Source organism: Notechis scutatus, chromosome 1 (genome assembly GCF_049901735.1).
Source record: "Notechis scutatus isolate UNSWTSFEM ecotype Mainland chromosome 1, rNotScu1.2, whole genome shotgun sequence".
In the NCBI taxonomy this organism is placed as follows: Eukaryota; Metazoa; Chordata; class Lepidosauria; order Squamata; family Elapidae; genus Notechis; species Notechis scutatus.
Window position 1 is genome coordinate 160,418,984 of NC_142009.1, and position 23,709 is coordinate 160,442,692.

At 35.5% G+C, this 23,709-nt stretch overlaps 1 protein-coding gene across 4 annotated transcripts in view; it reads left to right on the forward strand.

The window, feature by feature from the left end:
* The window catches only part of ITSN2 (intersectin 2), a 79,584-nt gene that overhangs the window by 51,886 nt on the left and 3,989 nt on the right, over positions 1-23,709 (forward strand). For all 4 annotated transcript variants that reach the window (XM_087949213.1, XM_087949211.1, XM_087949214.1 and 1 more), the window contains 10 exons: positions 168-359; positions 11,149-11,270; positions 16,445-16,551; positions 17,575-17,758; positions 18,862-18,960; positions 19,129-19,296; positions 20,475-20,687; positions 21,854-21,975; positions 22,733-22,815; positions 23,238-23,321. In XM_087949213.1, the coding sequence (XP_087805339.1) occupies positions 168-359; positions 11,149-11,270; positions 16,445-16,551; positions 17,575-17,758; positions 18,862-18,960; positions 19,129-19,296; positions 20,475-20,687; positions 21,854-21,975; positions 22,733-22,815; positions 23,238-23,321 (1,374 nt within the window). The remainder of the gene's footprint in view (positions 1-167; positions 360-11,148; positions 11,271-16,444; positions 16,552-17,574; positions 17,759-18,861; positions 18,961-19,128; positions 19,297-20,474; positions 20,688-21,853; positions 21,976-22,732; positions 22,816-23,237; positions 23,322-23,709) is intronic.

Sequence of the window (23,709 nt, forward strand, 5' to 3'; positions counted from 1 at the left end):
TATGAATTAGAACAATTTTAAATTGTAAAATGTAAATATTTAACATGCACAAATTTAAATAGTTTGTTTTGTAAATTTCTAAGAAAGGATGGTGATTGTTGCGAGTAGTGGAATAGTTATTGTTGGTGCTCCTGAAGAACCTTTGTCATTTCTTTTGTTTCTGTTAGTGTGTCAAGTGATAGCAATGTATGACTACACAGCAAACAATGAAGATGAGCTCACTTTTTCTAAGGGGCACCTTATAAATGTAATGAACAAAGAAGATATGGATTGGTGGCAAGGGGAAATCAATGGAGTTTATGGCCTCTTTCCTTCAAACTATGTGAAGATGACTGTAGACTCTGATCCAAGTCAACAGTGTAAGTAAAACTTGCTTAAGTAGTTATTGAATTTCTCTGTATTCATGCTTTTGTATGAAATAAATTCAGATACCTCATTCAATATAGGTGTACATTTGCACGGTCACATATATTTCTTCAACAGGAAAATGCTGAGTTATTTAGAATGCAGGGTTAAAAATAATGACTAAAATAGTTTAGTCATTGCGATATATTGCTGTGGATCTTGTGCCTTTTTAAACATGGCAGTAGTTTTTAAGGAAATTGTTTGGAAAGCTCAGTTAAGTATCCATCAATTTTTTTACCACCTGGTTCCAATTATGTTATGCTGAACTCTTCCTGTGAGGCGTGAGCTATTTGAGTAAGAAAGCAATAGACCAGTTTAATTTATGTCTGCTGCAGTCAAAAAAATTCTCAGTGGTTCATACCTCTACAAACAATATAATAAAATCAAAATAACAACATAAGTAACATAATAAAATGGGCATACTGCACAGATAACATAATATATCCTAGTCCAATTTTCCTCAGAGTTAAGTATGGATTTTTGCCAGGAATGGGATCTGACCGATATAACTACCGGTTCTGTTGCTCTGCGTCGCGCGCGTGCAATTTATGACCTGGTGAGCTGCCCGGACAGCTGAGCAGCGCTGCGTGCAAGTGGGCAGCGGTTGGGAAAGCCCTGTTTTCCTGCTTTTTCAACCGCAGCTGTGTCGCGCAAAGCAGCTGCAGTTGAAAAAGCAGGAAATAAAGGTCAGGTAAGAGCCCAGGCGGGTGGGTGGGCCAAAACAGCAGCAGACATAGAACTGCTTCTATGTATGCTGTCTGTCTGCTGCTCTGTCAAGAGGTGGACAGAACCAGTAGAATCCCACCCCTGATTATTGCCTTCTTTCCTTTTTTAAAAAGAAAGCATCAAAGAAGTTTTATAATATAGGCTTCATAACTTCCAACCTCACAGATCTGATCCATCAGATCTTTGAGATAGACCAAGTCAGAAAACAAACCCTACAAAGCTTCCAGGAATGCTACCTTATTGTTGTAGGCTTGGGGGTTTTTTTGTGCCATCAAGTTAGCTTTTTGTTTCCTGGCAACTTTACTGCAGTTTTCTTAACAACATTTTTGGCAATGTTTGCACTAATCTGCTTCCCAAGACTGAGGGAGTGTGTCTGGCGTAAGGTCACCTGATTGACTTCATGCCTAAGATGGAAATAAAACTCTCAATCTCCTGGTTTCTAGCCTGGTGCCTTAACCAATATACCAGACTGAACAACAAAATAACAATCCTGAAAACTTGTCAAAGTTTCTTTCTACCCACCTAGTACCAAAGAGAGTCAAAGTGAGGTTATTTGGAGTTATCTCCGTACTGAAGTTAAAGCTCTGACATTCAGAGTATACAGCGCCTTCATTTACATAATATTTCTTGACATCAGTCTTATTAATATGGAGGTTATCAACTTTTTATTACTCTGGTTTCCAATTATTAAGAGATCTGTGTTTTGTCAAGGGATGGAGATAGTTTTGAAGCAGGATTTTATCTTTTGTTTTTTAAATGGGAGATCAAGAATTGTTCTAGATATAATTCCATATGTAGCCTAATATAATTAAAATGCTTGGTAGAATCTAATGTGTATACATATACTCTTATGTCTCAGCTTATGAATAACTGGAATAGTGTTGGCTTCAGCATTCACTGTTTGTATCTTTCCTCTAATTTTTGCTTTGTTTACCATTTGATCAATAAAACATGAATGCTCATTTTCTGTTTTGTGATTGTGATTTGGCCTAATTGAAATATTTCCTTGATATGAAATTTGGATTATTTCCTACATGGTTAGAATGATGTTTCTAGCTTTTAACACAGTTAACAATGTAGTTCATACTTTTAGATTTAACATATTTAACAAATTGGGCTGCACCATAGTAATTGGATAAGCCAATGTTTCTATGTTGAGATAATGGCAAGATAAGGTTTCCTGGCATTTTTAATCTTCTTCTAGAAGGCCAGTCTCATATTTGTGGGTGGACCAGATTGTTTTCCTTTAGAGCAGGGGTGTCAAACTCGCGGCGTCACATTGTCATCATATGACATATCGTGATTTTTTTCCCCTTTGCTAAAATGGGGGTGGGCGTGGCCAATGTGTGATGCATCCGGCCTGTGGGCCGCGAGTTTGATACCCCTGTTTTACAGCAATTGCAAATTTGTCATTTGTTTACATAGGGACACTTTCTAGATAAATAAAGTCATCACCATATCATAATATTGGGTTTTTGGTTTGTTCTTTTATGCATATACCAAGAAGGAAGTTGCTGTAAACAAAATGTCTCTGGTTTGTATATATTATGCACAGTCAGAAATTACTTATATTCTACCCTAATAATTTGGCTTGTATGAACTTCAGTGTTGGCTTTACGTCACATTACTTCAAAATGAAAACCTGTTTTTTAGAAATATGTAGTTACTCTAGAAAAGATTTCAGCACTATCCCACACACACACTCCAGGTAGACTAAGGTTTTAACCCTAGACTGCTGGTATTTTCCACCTCTCTCCATATTCTGATATGAACATGGAAAGAGTTGGTAGCATATTTAATGCAGCAAAGGTCTGAGTGCTGACATGTATTGACATGCCTATAAACACACATACATACATGTAAATATACATATCCATATACATCTTTAAAAAGTGTAGTTTTTCTTCCATTCCGTATATTATATGAATATTACATTTCATTTTATCCATTATAGCTCATTAAGTAAAATCTGAACATAGCACCATATGGAAACAATATTTCTAGGTCTGTTCATTCTACCCATAAAAGTTTGTGTCCGTGAAAAAAAACCTTAATTTAATACTGAGGTGCCAAAATATCTTCCTGGAATCTGTCTTCTCTCCCAAATTTTATCGATAACTTAATATAATATTAGCACATACCTTAATTATGTGCTTCTCAACAACAAATGGTACCATCTAATCAGATACGATTAGTACTTGCAAGCTGATGGGGAAACTGAAAAAAACATTTTTAAAGAAACGGCAGTATGGCCAACCACTTCCATACTGTTACTCCGGAAATTACATGGACATGTAGTCATAAAGGGTTAAACACCATTTTTACCTTCACCAATGTTCATTAAGTCATTTTGATGCCCATTTTATCCCTTGAAGTTAGTGTTGAACTCATTGGCCCTTAGAAATAGATGAATGAGGCAATGTCTGTTGATAATTGTTTAATTATGCTCTTGATAAGTGGTACTATGTAATTTGAACATATATAACCCAGATTTTGAATGTAAATAGCATTTAAATCCACAAAAACAAACCTTTATCATGCTTTTAGGCCAGAAATCACTACATAGAAACATATACATATAAAATTACAGATATCTGAAAAAAAGCATAAAATACAATGATAACATGACAATAATATAAATATAATGCAGGTCATAGTGAAGATCACCAAAATTAATATCAATGTTCAGTGGTAGGTGGGATGAATAAAAGAAATAGAAGCACAGAATCAGGCAATCTGGGAAGATACGTCAGTCCTGGTGGGATAGAAGGTTTGACAAATAAGCATTGCTTCTGAGCTTTTGATTAAGATCAGGTGTAAATATTGAAACTTTAAAATTTACCTATCACAAGTTCAGTGAATATTCTAAGAAATTACCTTGCTGCTTGATTTTATTTTCCCTTATGTTAGTTTAATTTTTAAAATTAACTGTTACAACATCTGGCAGTTTTAAACACAGTGTCCTGTTTCCAAATAGTTTTAAATTATCAGAAATATTTAAAAAAACATATTAATTCTGTCTTTAGAATATTGGTTATTAAGACAGTACTGCTTCTTATGTTCTACTATAGTCATTTATCCCTAATTTTGTTTTCTTTTCTTTTTCAAGGACCCACTGTTGTCTTCCAGTATGAAAGCACCTCAGAGACCCACTATACAAGTTTGACTATAGCATGGCGGCAGGGTGGACAGCCTGCTCAGATCTCTGAAACGATTTCTTTGCTTCGCTTCAGTATTAAATCCACTCAAGACTTCACGTTTTGTTCTATGCTGTACAATTACAATTCATTTATGCAAACTGATTAGTGGGTCTTTGTGTGGCTTTCTGCACTCTCGAATCTGGTTTTCTCTACTCTCTTTATTTAGGAACAATAATGAATTATTAGAATGCTAGTCCAAGCTATCTCTTGGCACAATGCAACTTTAGGCACACAAAGACCTACTATTTGTACTGTCACGTGGGAAATTGTGTTCTCATGATTAGCATCATATGTTTCCTATGTTGATCTCTCACTATGCACTTCATGTATGATCCTGTACACAATGACAATGCTATTATGGGAAAACAGAGCAGAGATAGAATAAAATGTGTTGTTTTAAAGGCACTTTATACCACTGTTATGTCTATATATGTTATATACTAGAGCTCTTTAGTTTCACCTAAAACACATATATAAAAAATGGCTTTTGCTACAGAAGTTGGAAAGATTCTTCCCTAAATACTATACACTTCTTAAAGGAGAGAGTAACAATTTTTTAAAAAGCTAGACACAGGTGTTTGTTTTTTTGAGAGAAATTTCTTTTGGAGCCTTGCTGAAAGTCTGAGAAACCTCTCTTTCTTGAATTCCCAAAACTGTAACACTCCTGAGGGTGCTTCTTCCTTCTGCCCACCCTCCCTTCCCTCTCATTGGTCCTGATAGTTCATGTGGTTGTGGGATAGATGGAGCAGCAAAAAAGAACCTTTTCAACTCTGGGAGACTTAAGGGAAGCATCTCAATGCTCCTGGCATTATCAGCCTTCTAAGAGCATTTCAGATCCTGGTTGTGAAGGGAAAGAGCTTGTTGCAAGAGAGGAGCATGACATGGCATTGTGGGTCTTTCAACATTAAAAGAAGCCTTTTGGAGACCAGATACCTTAAGACCTTTAGAAACAGCATATTATCACATTCTAGTTGTTTGTGCCTAGGGCTGAATTTTCTTTTAAAAATCTTCGAAAGAACACTATATTATGATAGGATAATACCGGTAATAATGTAGTGGGCAAGGCTGACATTTTTGGCTCCCCTTGCCCATTATATGGATTTTAAATGCAAATTAAATATATGTTTTTGATTTATTTTGAAGAAGAAGAAAAAACACCACTGAAAATTGGATATTTGCTACCAACAAATAGTATTGAAAAGACCAAGTAGCTAAATAGATTCTACAGTTGCCCTCCATTGCCCCATTTTTACAGATACATTTAAAAAAAAAAAACCTAAAGCGTTTTTTTAAATTCCCAGCAACTTTACTAAATGTTTTTTTTTTACTACTGTATTGCTTTCTGGGAATTTCTTAGTTAAGAATTTTTTACTTTTAACCAAAGGTTTTGGTTAATTTCTTTTTTTTTTTCACTCTCATTAGCATTGGCTAACAATCACAATTATCACCTCACTTCATGGTGCCTTTTTGGCCAGACAATCAAGCTTTTTTTCTCCCCACTGATGTAGTTCATATCCATTTGTAAAGATAGCCTTGTCTTGCCTGTTAAACAGTTCTAGATGTCTTGGATAGTTATGCTGTGTTGCAGTCAGAGTTAGTTGCCCTGTTTCCAGGAGGTGTATTTGCATGTGAGCATATGTTAGGTGGGATTTGGGACTGTGTGGAGTGACCCAACCCCCATCCTGTTGGTTTACAGACACCAGTATGAAAGTTAGTTCAGTCCTTAGATTCAAAGAAGTTCCCAATTTCTTCTGTACAAGATTAGATATTTAATTTGGAGTCCATATCCATTTTTTTTCAATATTCCTAAAATCCCGTAATCCTTTAATGAGTGGTTTATTTTCTACATTTTAGTGCCATTGCCTCACAGTGCAGTCACTGCATACTTAGTTCGAAATAAGCTATTGTGTTCAATGGTGCTTAATCTCTGATAAACGTATTTAGAATTTCTATTTAAATGAATATAACAGGCTTGTCAAATCACTGATGCCTTTATTACTAGTATGAAGTAATGGATTGTAGGAGGAGGGTCTTTCATACCAAATAGAACAGTTAGGTACCCGAATCAAGTTACAAAATAAATATTTATTTTATCTCTATATTATTATTAACAATAGAAGATCTGCAAATAGCTCAAGATTAAGTTGATGATTCTCTTTTTCTGCCCATACTAATGTTTATCATATGACCTAATACATTAGTCAAGGTACATGATGGTCTTTTCTTGAAAAGCACAGTTGTAGTTTAGCAGCTGCCAACCAGAAGAACTCTTACAATTCTTAATTCCAAATTAAGAAAAAAACCAAATATTAAATTCTCTTCATTAATTCTTGCCAAGCTATAGTTCACCAGCCATTTATAGTAGCAAGACGAGTGCTTACCCACTTTTTTGGGTTTACCAAAATGGCAACAAAAACAACAAAAGGAGTATATCTTTCTCCTGGTAGACCTCAGGTTTCTGCTGTGTAAGAACTCCCAAAATTGTAGAACATGGAATCATATGCTTGGAAGAGATCTCAGAGGCCCAGCTCCTTGCTCAGTGGTTATATACCATACTGATCAAATGGTTGTCCAGTCTATTTTTGAAAACCTCAAGTGATAGAACATCCACAACCCCAGAAGGCAAGTTATTCCATTGTTTAATTGTTCTCACTGTCAGAAAATTTCTCCTTGCTTCTAGGCAAGACCTCTCTGCCAATAAATACAGGAACAGAGAGTTTTTGTAGTTTTGGTTGTTGGTTGGTTACATCAGTTTTTAAGGATGAGAATGTGAGCAGAAAGCCTCCAAGGGGCTTATTGCTCATTTCTACTTTTAAAAAGTCATTAAGCTAAACTTGGTACAATTTCAGGCTGTTTCTGAGGCCTGAGGAGTTTAAATGGCAGAAAATGGAAGCATTGTGCTTTCTGTGCTTATGGGAAGGGGAGTGGGAGTAGAAATTGTGCAGCTGAACTATTTTGCCATTAAATTTTAGTTGGATACACTGGTAGTCCTTGACTTACGACCACAATCGAACCCAAAATTTCTTTTGCTAAGTGCGATGGTTGTTAAGTGAGGCTTGCCCCATTTTATGACCTTTTTTGCCAAAGTTGTTAAGTGAATCACAGCAATTGTTAAGTTAGTAACGCAGTTGTTAAGTAAATCTGGCTTCCCCATTGACTTGGCTTGTCAGAAAGTCGCAAAAGATTATCACATGACCCTGGGACACTGCAACGGTTGTAAGTGTGAAAAATGATCATAAGTTTCACTGCTGTTGTAACTTTGAATAGTCACTAAGTGAACTGTTGTGAGGACTACCTTGTAATCTAAGGGTACTGGGGACTGCAGGTTTTTCATCCTTGGCTTATCAGTTGCAGAAATGAATTTAACCATATTTTATAGTTCAAATAATGTCTGGTTGATTTCCTAGTAAGAGTAAAGGGTGTTGGCTTTGGTTACTTGGACTTAATTTATCAATGTTTATTACTGTTAGAATGAACAAATGGTTAGTGTACCAGTAGGGTGAGTTTAAAAAAAGATGTTTTTGTCAGTTAAGAATCTTCAGAGATAAAATATATTTTAACGCAAGTGGTAACAATATAGCTCAAAAGAGGTACAAAATATAGCTCAAAAGAGGTACAAAATATTAATTGACATTAATAAAAATGTTTGATATGCTTAGACTTTTGCTACTAAGTATTTTGCTATTATTTATTAATAGTCATCTGTTTTGTTGAGAATTCATTCTGTATTTATAATTTTATTTTTAGTATATTAATATCTTAACAAAGCTAGGCCCAAGCAGATCATGGCATAACTAAATAATAATTCAGAAACATACATAACATTTGTGTATGGTTATAGTGAGTTATACCTACTAAAATTTCAGAAAGGAATAGTTTTTAAAATGTATTATGCAACGAATTATTTGAGTAGGGTTCCAAATTAGGATTCTGAGAAACTAACCCAAAACAAAAGTCACATAAAATAGGGGAAATTTTCTTCTCCTAACACCAACATCCCAATGTACAAAAGTTGCAAAATAGTTTTCTTTGCCACATGGATTTTCAAAATAAAAAGGAGACTATTATGATAGAGTCCACGTCTTTAAGCATTCAGAGATTGTTGTATAAATTGTGGTTTTTAGCTTTGGAGATGAATAGCTTTCTTTTGTTTCATTTGGATGGCTAAGGTTTTTTAATATGATCAAAAATAGATAACAGTATTAAAGCATATGAGGCAACTTGCTACAACATATTATTTGTCCCCATTCCAGAAATGGAACTAATGAGGGATTTCCTAACTTAGAAATTAATATTCACCTTTCTTAAAGTTTTTAGAGAAAAGCTTGTGATTTCTTGACATTTTGAATGGATAGCTGGGACAATGCTATTTTTTCTGTTTGCAAAAAGAATGTAAAAGTTCTAGAATTCTTGATTTTTATTTTTACAAATGAATTGTACTACCCAATGTGTGATTTACCAGAAACGCACAAACCAGTATTTGCTAAAATATGTCCTATGACTTGTATTATTTTTCTATTAAAGTCAATCAGTGCTGACAGACTTCCAGTTGTAGTGGTGTTTTAGGCTGTTACCACAAAATGCTGCTTTCTTGTCATTATTGTTTGTTTCCTAAATATCACTATGCTGTGTGCTGTTTTGATATTTGTATTTTGAGGCTTTCTAGTATTAAAGCAGTGGAATAATGATCAGTGTTTTGCTATACAAACACAGCCTATGCCCTATGCTGTGCATGAGCATTGTTTTTTGAACACTGGAAATAACTATGCAAAAATATTTTATTAAAGAGACACACAGAGAATACCTTTATGATGTGTGATTTCTTTTCAGCACAGTTAACCATTCTCAGGTTTGATGATACATTTCCATAAATTATTCATTTGTGTTGTTCCTTCATTATATAACCAACCAATCACTCAAATCTTCTGGAAGATGATCACATAGCTAAACTATACTTTAATCAATAGTTAGTTGGTGTGTGATAGAGGAGAAGTCATTCCTAACATCAATTTAAACATGTTCATTCAGCACAGGATTTCATTTCTCATCAAAAGAGAATTCCCAGAATGTAAGAAGGAAGTTATTATTATTAAACTGGGATCAAACTTGTAAAAATTGATCTCTAAACAAAATCAAGACTAGTTTTAAATTTAAGATATAAACATATATCTCTGCAAAGCCAAGTCTTTTAACACAGTATGCATTGCTGATTTTTGCTTTCCTAGCAGATGGTACAGATTGTCAACTTCCTTCTTAAATTGTTTCATTTCTCACTTCTAAGTGCTACTTTCTCAAGTAATCATGTTATTAGGGAGACCAGTGGCATAGGTTACAAGGACCTGCCCACATCCTTTTGCCCATTTGTTAATTCACAGAGATTTCTCTACTCACTTGGATTGATGGTGGTATTCCATAATTCTCAGCCAGACAGTCTAATGTTGTGGCTAATGATGCTGTTGTGGAATTCTATGGTTAAAGAAATACCTGTTTTAAAGGTCTTTATGGTTACTTAAAAAAAAAAAGCTTAGGAAATAATCTAAACCTTTAAATTGCTCAGCAAAATTAACATTACATTTTATCCTGGATTTAGAATGGGTAGGTTTGAATTCACGCTTTACCACGAAGCTCACTGTCTGACCCTAATTCACCTGAATTTCTCATAGCTTTGTTGTGAATATAAAAGTGGGGGAGAACCATGTAAGCTGGTATTTTTCATCTCTCTCTCACACACACACACAGAGAGAGAGAGAGAAAGAGAAAGAGACAGAGAGAGAGAATCCTCAACTTATGACTACAATTGAGCCCAGAATTTATGTTGCCAAGTGAGAAATTTGTTAATTGAATTTTGTCCCGTTTTAAGACTTTTCATGCCACATTTGTTCAGTGAATCACTGCAGTTACTAAGTTAGTAACCTGGTTGCTAAGTGAATCTGGCTTCCCCACTGACTTTGCTTGTCGGAAGGTTGCAAAAGGTGATCACATGAACCTGGGACACTGCAATTGTCATAAAGTTGAACCAGTTGCCAAGCAACTGAATTTTGATCACATGATCATGGGGATCATAGGAATGGGTGTAACTGTGAAAAAAGGTCATAAGTCTTTTTTTTTTCCATTGATTTGTATGCGTGTACAATAGACAGAGAGAGAGAGAGAGAGATCCTGTATATCTATTCATCTATAGATATATAGATGTATATCCTTTATCCAGTACAGACCATCATTGTTTTTTTCTGGCATATTTTTCTGATATTTTTGTATTTGATGAGCCTCCGTATTGGCATAAAACTGCCATTAATCACTTCTAAGAATTTGTAATTGTAATTTTTGAGGTTTTTTTAGATAAAATTCTAGAATATTATAATTTTTTTTAAAAAAATTGATTTTTTGAATATACGATTTATATTGCTTCAGATACATTATTTAAATAAAAAAAAATTAGGGGGAGGGGAGAGAAACCTTTTGCAGGCCAAGGGAAGCAAGAGTCAGCCGCTGGTGCCAAGTTTCTAAGTCAGTGATGTTGGATAGAACAGAATATACTACAAACATAAAATTGTGATGTAACATGGACAGCTCAGAAGCAGACCATAAAATAAACTTAGCAAAACTCCTAATTATGAAAACTGGAAATTATACCCTTGATGAGAACCATGCAGACATCAGAAAGTGTGTGTGTGTATGTGTTTTGCGTGCTCTATACACCTGTATCAGAGTCAGTTTTGGGTTTTTTTATTCATTAAAAGAGTCACTGAGAATTTTCATTGCCTATGTGGTATTGAACAAATAAGCTCAAAATGATTAAGAATGCTTAATTTTATAGGGTGTGCTGATCTCCAGAGTCTTGACACAATGCAACCCACGGAAAGGAAGAAGCAGGGTTATATACATGAGTTGATCCAGACAGAAGAAAAATACATGGATGACCTTCAACTTGTCTTGGAGGTAAGATCTGCTTGGAAAGAAAAGTTGTGACTGTATAAAAATGTTTTCATTGCTTTTAATTAAATTGGAAGGTCTGGTGAGAACTGACCACCCAGTATAAATAAAACAGCATGCATACCTCATTCAGTGCTGTACTGTAAGAATCATTGGCCCTGAGGATTTCCATACTTTATACAGTAAAAACACATATTAATCTTTTGAATATGCAGTGTAATACTTTGTTTGGCTTTCAGACAAATCAACCATCAACGAATACATAGATAACAAACCACATTTACACACCATTCAAAAGAGACAATAAAAAGGTAAGAAGGAAAAAAAGACCATAATGCATCCTCCAGCCAACACTCAGATAAGCAGGCAATCAATCTAGCAGAAAACAATAGTCTAAACAAAGAACTGTCAAGAAGAAAGCCAAACTCCCTGCATCACTGGCAGGACAAACTACTATATATAAACAGGGAGCAAAACCACACTTACTAGCCTTGATGATGTTACTTAGTCTGGTAATGAAACATCTGCAAATACCAAGTCAAAGAGCACCAAGGACTCCAGAGAGAATTATCTCTTGTTCAAAATGTGATTGTTTTAGTTATCATATGATGTCTCCTTTGAAATCATTGGAATGATTTAAATAAATATTGAAAACAAGACATTAAATGACTGGCATAAACAATCTAATACATATCGATTTTACAGAAGTCAATGTTGGAAAAGCACTATGCAATCTAAAACCATCTTTATCTATTGGACCGGACGGAGTTTGTGCCTACTTCTTTAAAAAGCTATCCACTGCCATAGCCGAACCTCTAAGCATAATCTTTGAAAAATCTTTCAGGACCAGCTCCTTGCCAAATCTATGGTCACTAGCCACAGTCATTCCCATCTTCAAAAAGGGAGACCCCAGCCTAGTTGAAAATTACAGACCAATCTCCTTATGCTGCGTCACCTGTAAAGTCATGGAATCAATTATTATCCAATCCATTATCCTCCACTTAGAGACAAACAACCTACTTTCTAACAAACAGTTTGGTTTCAGAAGGAAACTGTCCTGTAACCTGTAACTCTTGCACTGTAAAAACATATGGACTACACAACTTGATCAGGGCAAAGCAATTGACGCAATTTACAAGCCTTTGATTCAGCGGTACACGACAAACTACTCCTAAAACTAAGGTCTTATGGTATCTCTGGACACCTGCATAACTGGATTGAAGCATTTCTGTCAAACAGGCAACAAATGGTCAAAATTGGGAACATCCTATCAAATCCTGTACCTGTCAACAGTGGGGTCCCCCAAGGCAGTGTTCTAGGGCCAACTCTCTTCATACTCTATATTAATGACCTCTGTGATTATATTAAGAACAACTGTGTTCTTTTCTCTGACGATGTAAAGCTATTCAACATCACTGACAATGCTGCTACCCTTCAAAAAGACCTCGACTATGTATCAGAATGATCAAACAAATGGCAACTTCAAATCTCAACAAATAAATCTTACATATTGGTAAAATAAATTCAAAAACTAAAATACAACCTGAATAGTCAAGATCTTGTTGATGACAAAAACTTCGTCAAGAACCTTGGAGTACTCATCTCAAAAGATCTAAGTGCTAGAGCCCACTGTAAAACTACATAGCCAAAAAGGCATTAAGAGTTGTTAACCTAATCCTGCATAGCTTTTTCTCCGGTAATATCACTCTACTAACTAGAGCATATAAAACATTTGCTAGACCAATACTTGAATACAGCTCATCAGTCTGGAACCCGCATTACATATCTGATATTAATACAATTGAGAAAGTCCAGAAATATTTCACAAGAAGAGTTCTCCACTCCTCTACTCGTAGCAGAATACCTTATGCCACCAGACTTGAAATTTTAGACCTAGACAACCTAGAACTATGCCGCCTTCGGTTCGATCTAAGTATAGTATATAAAATTATATATTGCAATGTCCTATCTCTCAATGAATACTTGAGGTTCAACCATAACAATACAAGAGCACAAAATAGATACAAAGTAAAGATAAACCGCACCATACTTGATTGCAGAAAATACGACTTCAGCAACAGAGTGGTCAATGTTTGGAATACTCTACCTGACTCTGTAGTTTCTTCCCCAAACCCCAAAATCTTCAACATTAGACTGTCTACTATTGACCTCACCCCTTTCCTAAGAGGTCTGTAGGGGGTGTGCATAAGCGCACCAAAATGTGCCTACCGTCACTGTCTTATTGTTTCTTTTTTTTCTTATTCGTATCCATTTCATGTATTTATAACCATGTTTATACTTATACCTGTTATCTAATAATTGTTTGACTAAATAAATAAATAAACTATCAAATGGTATATGGATTTTAAAAACAAGGCAAGGATTAAATTCAACATTATATATGAAATGAAAGGAAAACTGGCAACTCCAAACTTTAATTTTATTATCAAGATAGTTGCCTAAGGAAGATTACAGACTGAACTGTAACTTGTTATGGGCTAGACATCTCTGTGGAGGAAGCTGGACTTTTAGATGGCATGCACAAATATATCTGAATTGATTGAAATAGAAACAAGCAGTTTACAAGAAATAATAAAGAGCAACACAGTGTTTGAGATAAATACAAAAAAAAAAAAAAAAGAATTCTTCCAGATTTTTATTATCTTTATTATACTTTGTTTATTTTTATGAAAAGGAAAGCAGAAAGAAAGCACAGAGGAAAGAAATCATTTATATAACTAAAGATTTTATTAATAAGACAGTTTCTTAATACTTTTATTTTTATAACGACCTCTTCTTCCACATTGATTTTAATATTGCAAATGAATTATATTGTACACTGCTCAAAAAAATAAAGGGAACACTTACACAACACAATGTAACTCCAAGTCAATCACACTTCTGTGAAATCAAACTGTCCACTTAGGTAGCAACACTGATTGACAATCAATTTCACATGCTATTGTGCAAATGGAATAGACAACAGGTGGAAAGCATAGGCAGGTAGCAAGACATCCCCAATAAAGGAGTGGTTCTGCAGGTGGTGACCACAGACCACTTCTCAGTTCCTATGCTTTTTGGCTGATGGTTTGGTCACTTTTGAATGCTGGCGGTGCTGTCACTCTAGTGGTAGCATGAGATGGAGTCTACAACCCACACAAGTGGCTCAGGTAGTGCAGCTCATCCAGGATGGCACATCAATGCGAGCTGTGGCAAGAAGGTTTGCTGTGTCTGTCAGCGTTGTGTCCAGAGCATGGAGGCGCTACCAGGAGACAGGCCAGTACATCAGGAGATGTGGAGGAGGCCGTAGGAGGCAACAACCCAGCATCAGAACTTCTACCTCCGCCTTTGTGCAAGGAGGGACAGGAGGTGCAGGGCCAGAGCCCTGCAAAATGACCTCCAGCAGGCCACAAATGTGCATGTGGCTGCTCAAAACGCCAGAAACAGACTCTATGAGGGTGGTATGAAGGCCTGACGTCCACAGGTGGGGATTGTGCTTACAGCCCAACACCGTGCAGGACGTTTGGCATTTGCCAGAGAACACCAAGATTGGCACATTCACCACTGGCGCCCTGTGATCTTCACACATGAAAGCAGGTTCACACTGAGCACATGTGACAGACGTGACAGGGTCTGGAGATGCTGTGGAGAATGTTCTACTGCCTGCAACATCCTCCAGCATGACTGGTTTGGCAGTGGGTCAGTAATGGTGTGGGGTGGCATTTCTTTAGGGGGCCGCACAGCCCTCCATGTGCTCACCAGAGGTAGCCTGACTGCCATCAGGTACCGAGATAGAATCCTCAGACCCCTTGTGAGACCATATGCTGGTGCGGTTGGCCCTGGATTCCTCCGAATGCAAGACAATGCTAGACCTCATGTGGCTGGAGTGTGTCAGCAGTTCCTGAAAGACGAAGGCATTGATGCTATCAACTGGCCCTCCCGTTCCCCAGACCTGAATCCAATTGAGCACATCTGGGACATCATGTCTCGCTCCATCCACCAACACCACGTTGCACCACAGACTGTCCAAGAGTTGAGGGATGCTTTAGTCCAGGTGTGGAATGAGATCCCTCAGGAGACCATCCACCACCTCATCAGGAGCATGCCCAGGCGTTGTCGGGAGGTCATACAGGCATGTGGAGGCCACACACACTACTGAGCCTCATTTTGACTTGTTTTAAGGACATTACATCAAAGTTGGATCAGCCTGTAGTGTTTTTTTCCACTTTAATTTTGAGTGTAACTCCAAATCCAGACCTCCATGGGTTGCTAAATTTGATTTCCATTGATAATTTTTGTGTGAGTTTGTTGTCAGAACATTCAAGTATGTAATGAACAAAGTATTTAATAAGAATATTTCATTCATTAAGATCTAGGATGTCTTATTTTTGTGTTCCCTTTATTTTTTTGAGCAATGTATTAAAAAGAACTGCAGAAACAAAAGGAATACTTAGAGATTTGATTAAATTTGAAAGCCTTACAATATGAAATTTGAAACAATGCTGTGTCTTTAGATGATTGATGAAATATGACTCAGAAATTGAACAAGTTAAAGACTACAATTATATGAATGCAAAATTAGCTATAATGATAGATATGCAAGAAAGGGAATTTCAGTGGAAGGAGGATCAAATTTATATACCACACTTGGAGAAAATTAATGTAATGTGTTTTATTTGCTGGCATATTACTATAAGTCTGATTGCTAAAATGTATAATTTATTTTCTGAATACTGTTGGAATTATAATAATTCCGTCAGATCAAGGAAGAATATTTGATCCCCTTGGTAGAAGAATGGCTAAAATCAGTTCATCTTCCACAGGAAAAATATACAGATTTGAAAGAATCATTTTTTTTTTCATCAGGTGAAATGGAAAATGGAGTTCCAGAATTTCCAGAAAGGAGTTTAGTATCTATTATCACAGTGTTACAGGAGAGAAAGAATCTGCAGTTGTGTTTTTTTCCTCAAAAATTGATAAACTGAAGAGCAAGACGACAATCCTCTTTGCATCTGATTACTCTAATTCAACAATGTCAAATATTTTGGAAAAAAAAATTATCAGACAAACAGCTTGAGTGCACTAGAAAGAATAAATAAAATATTTCATAAATTATTACTTATTGAGCCAATTGTGATTTGAGTCACAACTATCATTAATATTGTTCTTCCTCTCTGTAGGTTTTCCAGAAACAAATGATTGAAGCAGGCTGTCTCACGGAACCCGAAATGGGATTAATCTTCGTCAACTGGAAAGAGCTCATATTGTGTAATACAAAGTTATTGAAGTAAGTACTACTACTGTTTTGGTAATTTTTGTCCTGCTAAATGCCTCAACCCAAAACAGCAATCATATCATTAAGTTAATCCCTATCCACCCCTATATTGTTGAATGGAGGCACAAGTTATCTATGCGTACCTCTTGCCTCAGTTTTTAAATTTTCTCCAAAATATAAAGAGCATATATCTCTGCTTTCTTCCTTAATGTTATTCTGTTTTGTTTTTTTTCTGCCATCTATTGCCTGATCTGATACGAGTTTGAAGGGAGAAGGTTCTTAGTTTGGCATTCACAGTCTTATTTCATTGCAGTTCCAGGATTCCACTTACTGGACCCTCCTTTTGATCGCCTCTGCTCACTCTTTTCCATTATTTGAAAGGTCCTAAACTAGGAAGAGATGATTATTATATGTAGGGTAAACTACAACCTGTGCACCTAATGAGACAGTGGGAATTCCAGGGTGCTCATAGATACCTCCTTTGGCACATTCCAGGCTTCATGCCCTGATTTTCTCTTTCTGATTTAGATTTTTTTTTTTTTTAAATAAAATAAGTGTGTGAGCCTCAAGCATAATTTTCTAAGAATTTTTCTGGGACTCGCACAGATTCCAGAGGCATTATTATAAGATAAAAATGACAGAGGACTATAATCCAATGTTTTGTTTGGACATTAAGATGAGTCATTGACATCTAATGCTAAGTTTATATTTGTAATTTGCTTTTGGGCCTTTTGGTTGTAAATTAGATGGACTGAGTGATGGGATTGATTGTCAGTGTTCCTCTTGCTAAATAAAAGCTTTGTATCTTGTCAAGCCCACCAAGACAGCCATTTTGCAAAGTATTCAAATTCCAAGTTGGCAAGTTCTGAGAGACCGCATTTTTATCTATTTGGTGTGCCTGCCAGATCCACATCCCTCCTATTTCCCACAGTGTCTTGTGAAACAGAAAGCCTTGTTTGCAAGGCCTTTTATAGCTTCATCTTTCTGGAATTTCTGGAATCAATCTGTTTTTCCATGGATTTTTTTTTTTCCCAGAGCCCTTCGGGTACGTAAGAAGACTGGGGGAGAAAAGATGCCAGTACAGATGATTGGTGACATCTTGGCTGCTCAGTTATCCCATATGCAAGCCTATATTCGATTCTGCAGCTGCCAGCTTAATGGAGCTGCCTTGTTACAGCAAAAAACAGATGAAGAGCCAGAGTTCAAAGAATTTTTGAAAGTAGGCTATTATTCAGTAACTCTTCACTATCTTTCCTTTCCCCTTGGGTTGCCTGTGCAAGTGTAACAGTAACTTTTTCTACTTGAAGAATAGAAGCAAGCCTTGACTCCCTCTCCAAAAAGCAAAGATGCCCCTTCTGACAGTTACAAGAGCATGTAAAACTTCTTGTAGTGGTATATTTTAAATTACTCTGATATCCATTAATTTGACTCAAGCCATTTTTTTTCACTGTAAAAATGTAGAGCTGTTAGCAGTTTGACAAGCATGGTGCATAGTGATTAGTGGAAGGGTTGAAAGGGCAAAATTTGTAAGTACATGTTGATGCATGTACAAACACCTGCCATGTTACAGGTTTGACCTATACAAGTAACCTGTGGATGGTGCTAAGATGATGACATGATTTAGATCAATAAACAGTTATCTGCCTGCCTTCTTTCAATATTTCCTTTATAAAAAAAGTACTTAGCACATTGAAGGAAATATTAAATTAACTGAGACACCTTCAGTTAGGTTACATTATTTCGTTATGTAGTTTTATTCTGTGCATTTGCAGCTTTTGTCATTCTAGGAACCAATTGACATGATTCCCAGTCTTATCCTATTATTTTATCTTTTTGTATGCATATGTCTGCTGGGGGGAATCATGCAGTTTCTGAATTATGAAAGCCCTTTGATACATTTAAAATGAAAAACCTCAATATTAGGTAACTATAAGGCTGGTATTCTGCCCAACTCTCAGATTTCATGAAAAGCAGCTTTATTGTAGTTTTCAAAAGTTAAGATATTGTCTTCTGTAAAATAGAGGCACAAGCGGCTATGAAACATAGAAAATCTATTTATTTATTTTTATTTTTATTTATTTGATTTGCCAATTGTTTACAAGATAATAAGTATAAGTGTATACATAGTTGTGAATACATGAAATGGGTACATATAAGAAAAATAAAAGAAGAATAAGAAACAATAGGACAGGGACGGTAGGCACGTTGGTGCGCTTATGCACGCCCCTTAAAATCAACTGTTATAAACTTTTCAGAAGCTAGAGATGTTCTATATTTCTATAAAAATGTATGTTTTTGTTTCAAATTTGTTTAAATTTGTAGAAATTGGCCTCAGATTCCCGCTGTAAAGGCATGCCCCTCTCCAGCTTTCTCTTGAAACCAATGCAGAGAATTACTCGCTACCCTCTGCTCATCAAGAGTGTGAGTACCTGGTTGCTCTTTTCCTGAATCTCTGAATAAGTTGCCTCTTGTAGAAGGGGGAGTACAGCACGGCAAATATATTTATGGAAATATAAGAATGGGGTTTTTTTCTTCTCAATATTGCCTTTTACTTAAACTATGACTTAATTTGTCTTTTTCTGCAACCAGATTCTGGAGAATACCCCCGAAACTCACCCCGATCACAATAATCTGAAGCAGGCTCTTGAGCGTGCTGAAGAATTGTGTTCCCAGGTGAATGAGGGGGTGCGTGAGAAGGAGAATTCAGACAGACTTGAATGGATACAGTCCCATGTCCAGTGCGAAGGACTTGTTGAGGTAATTGGGGCTCAGTGTCAAGAGATCCAACTCAAATGTGCTATTGCATAGTTCCTATGGCATGGAAGAAATGCTAGTCAACACCTCGTAAATCCTTAGATATAGTATCTGAATTACACACCTAATACATTCATCCATGCATTATATAGGCAATGTATATACAAGAATTTACCAGATGTACAAGAATTTTTCTTTATTTTTAAAGGAAATGACGCTGATTTAATGAAATCTTGGAACAACTACGTCACAATGGCAATGAAAGAAATACTGGAGCCATGCACTGCCCCAGGATACGCAAGCTCCATAATAATGCTTTCTGCAAATAGTTATCCATTCTGAGACATTGATTTGTTTCTAGATGAATGAGAAGCATGCCTTTTAAGAAAATTAAAAGAAATGACTTCTCTTAGTACAAAACCCCAAGGCTACAGAAAGATGTTTTACATCTTCTAAAATAATTAGTTCAAGTTCCAGAAATGTTCAGAGGGATGTTGTATCATACCTTTATAAGCCTGTCAGAACACAAAAGCAAAATTCAAAGCCTATTAAAAGCCTTTCATAGATACTAAATATGTAAAAATGTAATATTCCAAATTGAGAAAATTGAACCATTTGCTAGGACTAATTATAATAAGACATGATATCAGCAACATGGGGTTTTTTAATATATTTTTTTAATTTTTTTAAGACAAACATACAGACAAAACATAAAAAACATAAAACCATCTTCCAGTTATATACATACAGTGTGTCAGTTGGGTACAAATCTTTTGTGCTATCCTTTCATAGTCCTTACTCATAGGTTGTATAGATTCTCACGTTGTCAATCTAATATACGGTTATATATTTATCAGTTATTAATCATTCATTTGACTAAACTATTATTCCATCATTTTATATGAGATATTCTAGATTTTATTATACATTTATATTATGCATTTGTCCAATGGTTATATATTTTTATATAATGTTCTATATCAATCTATTAGTCTTCTATTACAAAATTTCCTAGTCTACTTCTTTGTCTTTTTATCTAACCGTTGATAAAATAAGTCCCATATCATATAAAATTGTTTATCTTCTTGTTCTCTAATTTCAAAGCAAAATGGTTTTTAAGTGGAATAATTTATATGGTGAAGAAAATCAGTGTGCTTTGCATCATTTTTTTTCTCTCCCAGCAACTGGTTTTCAACTCACTGACCAACTGTTTGGGACCACGGAAACTTCTGCACAGCGGCAAGCTTTATAAGACAAAGAGCAACAAAGAACTCTATGGTTTTCTCTTCAATGACTTCCTCCTTCTCACCTACATGGTGAAGCAGTTCGTCTCTACAGGATCAGAGAAACTGTTCAGTCCCAAATCAAATTCCCAGTTTAAAATGTACAAAGTGGTGAGTGAATTCAAGTTATCTCACCTGGGAGGAAATTGGATTTCTAGGAATAGAAATACATTGTTCTTTAACCTGTAATTTTCTTCTTCCAATATGCATCTTGTGTTAATTGTATCATGACACCTTCTAATTAGCAATAATAGTTTTGAATTTACTAACCAAAAGTCAGATTGTAGATAAAGTCATTATCTGTATCAATGGGACTTATTTTTTCTAAACTGCCTAAACATTGGTTAGAGGCACAATGCAACCTATTTGTGGGCTTTTTTTTAAGAACAAGGTTGCTCTATTCAATATCATTATTTAGCCTAATTTCAGCAGCATACTTATTTTATTTATTTTATTTTTTTTATTTGTCAATTGCTTACAAGATAATAGGTATAAGTAAAAACATAGTTATGAATACATAGATACATATAAGAAAAATAAAAAAATATAAAAGAAACAATAGGACAGGGATGGTAGGCACGTTGGTGCGCTTAACACTTTTCTTTCCTTCATAAGAAAAGCTAAAGAGCCATACCAGTTATGGAAGTCTTGCTGAGTTTTATTTTTATGTTGTTAAATTTATTTTTATGCATTCAAATTTGGGTTTCTAACGGCATGTTTTTTCTTGGCTATGAGCACATGGATGCTGTGTGCTGTGGCTATTCAACTGTGTCAAGCTTTCTGGAGAAGCCTATCCCTTTGGCTCATCTAAATATGAAAGTCATCATTCCTTGCAAGAGATGAAACAACAAATATATACTTGGGAAGGAGTTCCAAGAGAATACTTGATGTGAAGATTAAACTTATTCTCCTTGCTTAAGATGTATAGAGCTACATTCAACACTTTTATTTTTAAACAAAATAAAACGTAATTTATGGGCACAATAGGTTCTTCAGAAAGAATGCCAGGTTTAAAAAGAAAATAATAAGTGAAGTGATTATGGTTATCAAATTCCTTCAACTTGTTTTTTTTTTTAAGAAAAGGTTGATGCACTGAATTAAATGTTATTTGCATGAATAGTTGGCTTCTTTCAAAATCATTCCTAATTTCAGATACAAACTTTTATTCAAAACAAGCCTCTTCAGATTAGCAAGTTTTTCAATCCCTTTTTGCTAATCAGCCTGTCACTTTTTGCTGAAATGTTTGAACTAACTGAATCAAAATCTGTTTCTTCCAGCCTATTTTTCTTAATGAAGTCCTAGTGAAATTGCCAACTGACCCTTCTAGTGATGAGCCAATTTTCCACATCTCCCATATTGACCGAGTCTACACACTGAAAACAGACAATATAAATGAAAGGTGAGCCTCCAAATTCATGTCTAAAAAAAGGAATGAAACATTTTCTGAATTTCTTTCCCATGAAATGTCAAAATGTATGCTGTTGTCTTTTTTGTTTTTATGCTTGTTCCTGGATTCTTTGACTGTAGTAAAACTTTTATTTGTATCCAAAAGGCATGATAAAACAATTGAAAACAAAATGTTCAAACACAAGGGTGTATCACAAATTGGCTGCATACTTTGACTTTGTATCTTAATACTTAAAAAATAGATTGGTAATTTCACGAATTGCAGAAATTCCAGGATTCATTTTCTCTGTAACCAAATATAATGAAAGTAAAGAGAATACTAATTACCTTAAGGGAAACTGGCATACAAAATCCCTTAAATAGTCTGTTGCAGCTTTAACATTCTATAATAAATGATACTGAGAATAGAGAAATTTGCTCTGTTTTGTTATATGGCTACAAACATATTGATCAGTACATCTATACATCTACTATAGATTTCATATTTAAAATTTCTTATATGTTGTATGTTTTCAGGAGTCAATAATTAGAAATGAAATTAGAATGTAACATTCACAAATTTGTGTTCAGATGAAGTCAAATCTCTTATGTTATTTTTGTTATGAACAGAACAGAATAGAATAGAATAGAATAGAATAGAATAGAATAGAATAGAATAGAATAGAATAGCTTTATTGGCCACATGTGATTAGACTCACAAGGAATTTGTCTATATTATTATCCTTTAACAAAATTATTTATTCTTGTAGAACTGCCTGGGTCCAGAAAATTAAAGGCGCCTCAGAACAATATATTGAAACTGAAAAAAAGAAACATGAAAAGGCTTACCAAGGTGCTGATCTGCGACTGACTGCAACTTTTAGTAGCAGCTATTTTTGTGTTTTTGTGAGATTGGAAGGATTTGGCATGTATGTCAAGTGATATATTTTGTTAGCCAGATGACATTTTCAAAAATTCTAAGAGAACAGGATTCATAAAGATACTTTGGGTTTTAAAATAAGTTGAATAGTACCATCTCTAAAGATATACTAGATTCCTTTTTATTTAGGTGTAGATGTGTTAACAGAAAAACACTGACTGATCTGTATAAATACCAATAGACAACCTGGTTGCTGTAGTACCTAGTATTCATGAAACAATCCCAGAACAAATTGATCCACTTGCAAACTGCAGAAATAGCTTTTGTGCAAATCTGCCAATAGATAGTATGTTCTGAAATCTTTTTTTCTCATCTCATTTTTATTTCTTTTTCAGCTCGATCACAGAAAAGTTCAGGAATAGGACGCTTGATGGTGCATGTGATTGAAGCAACAGAATTAAAAGCCTGTAAACCTAATGGTAATAATTTAGGGATGGATTGTCAACTATCTGACCATATAGTTTAAACTAATTGAAGGGGGATTTGCTGTTAGAAGTAGAGGTTGCCAAGCATGTATTTCCAGAATACAATATGCAGCCTTGCAGGGGAGATCTTTTTTCCTGCGTAGTATGGTGAAGATATGAATAAATACTGTGTTTCCCTGAAAATAAGACCCACCCCAAAAATAAGCCCTAGCCTGACTTTTTGGGGGGTGGACCTAATATAAGCCGTATCCCAAAAATAAGGCCGGGCGGGGGATGGACGTGGCCAGCATGACAGGTGGCGAGCGTGCAGGGGCTGATGGTATCCAGCCTGCCGGCCCCTTGGCACAGCACAAATACCGTTAAGTCTGAGCATGGACGCAGA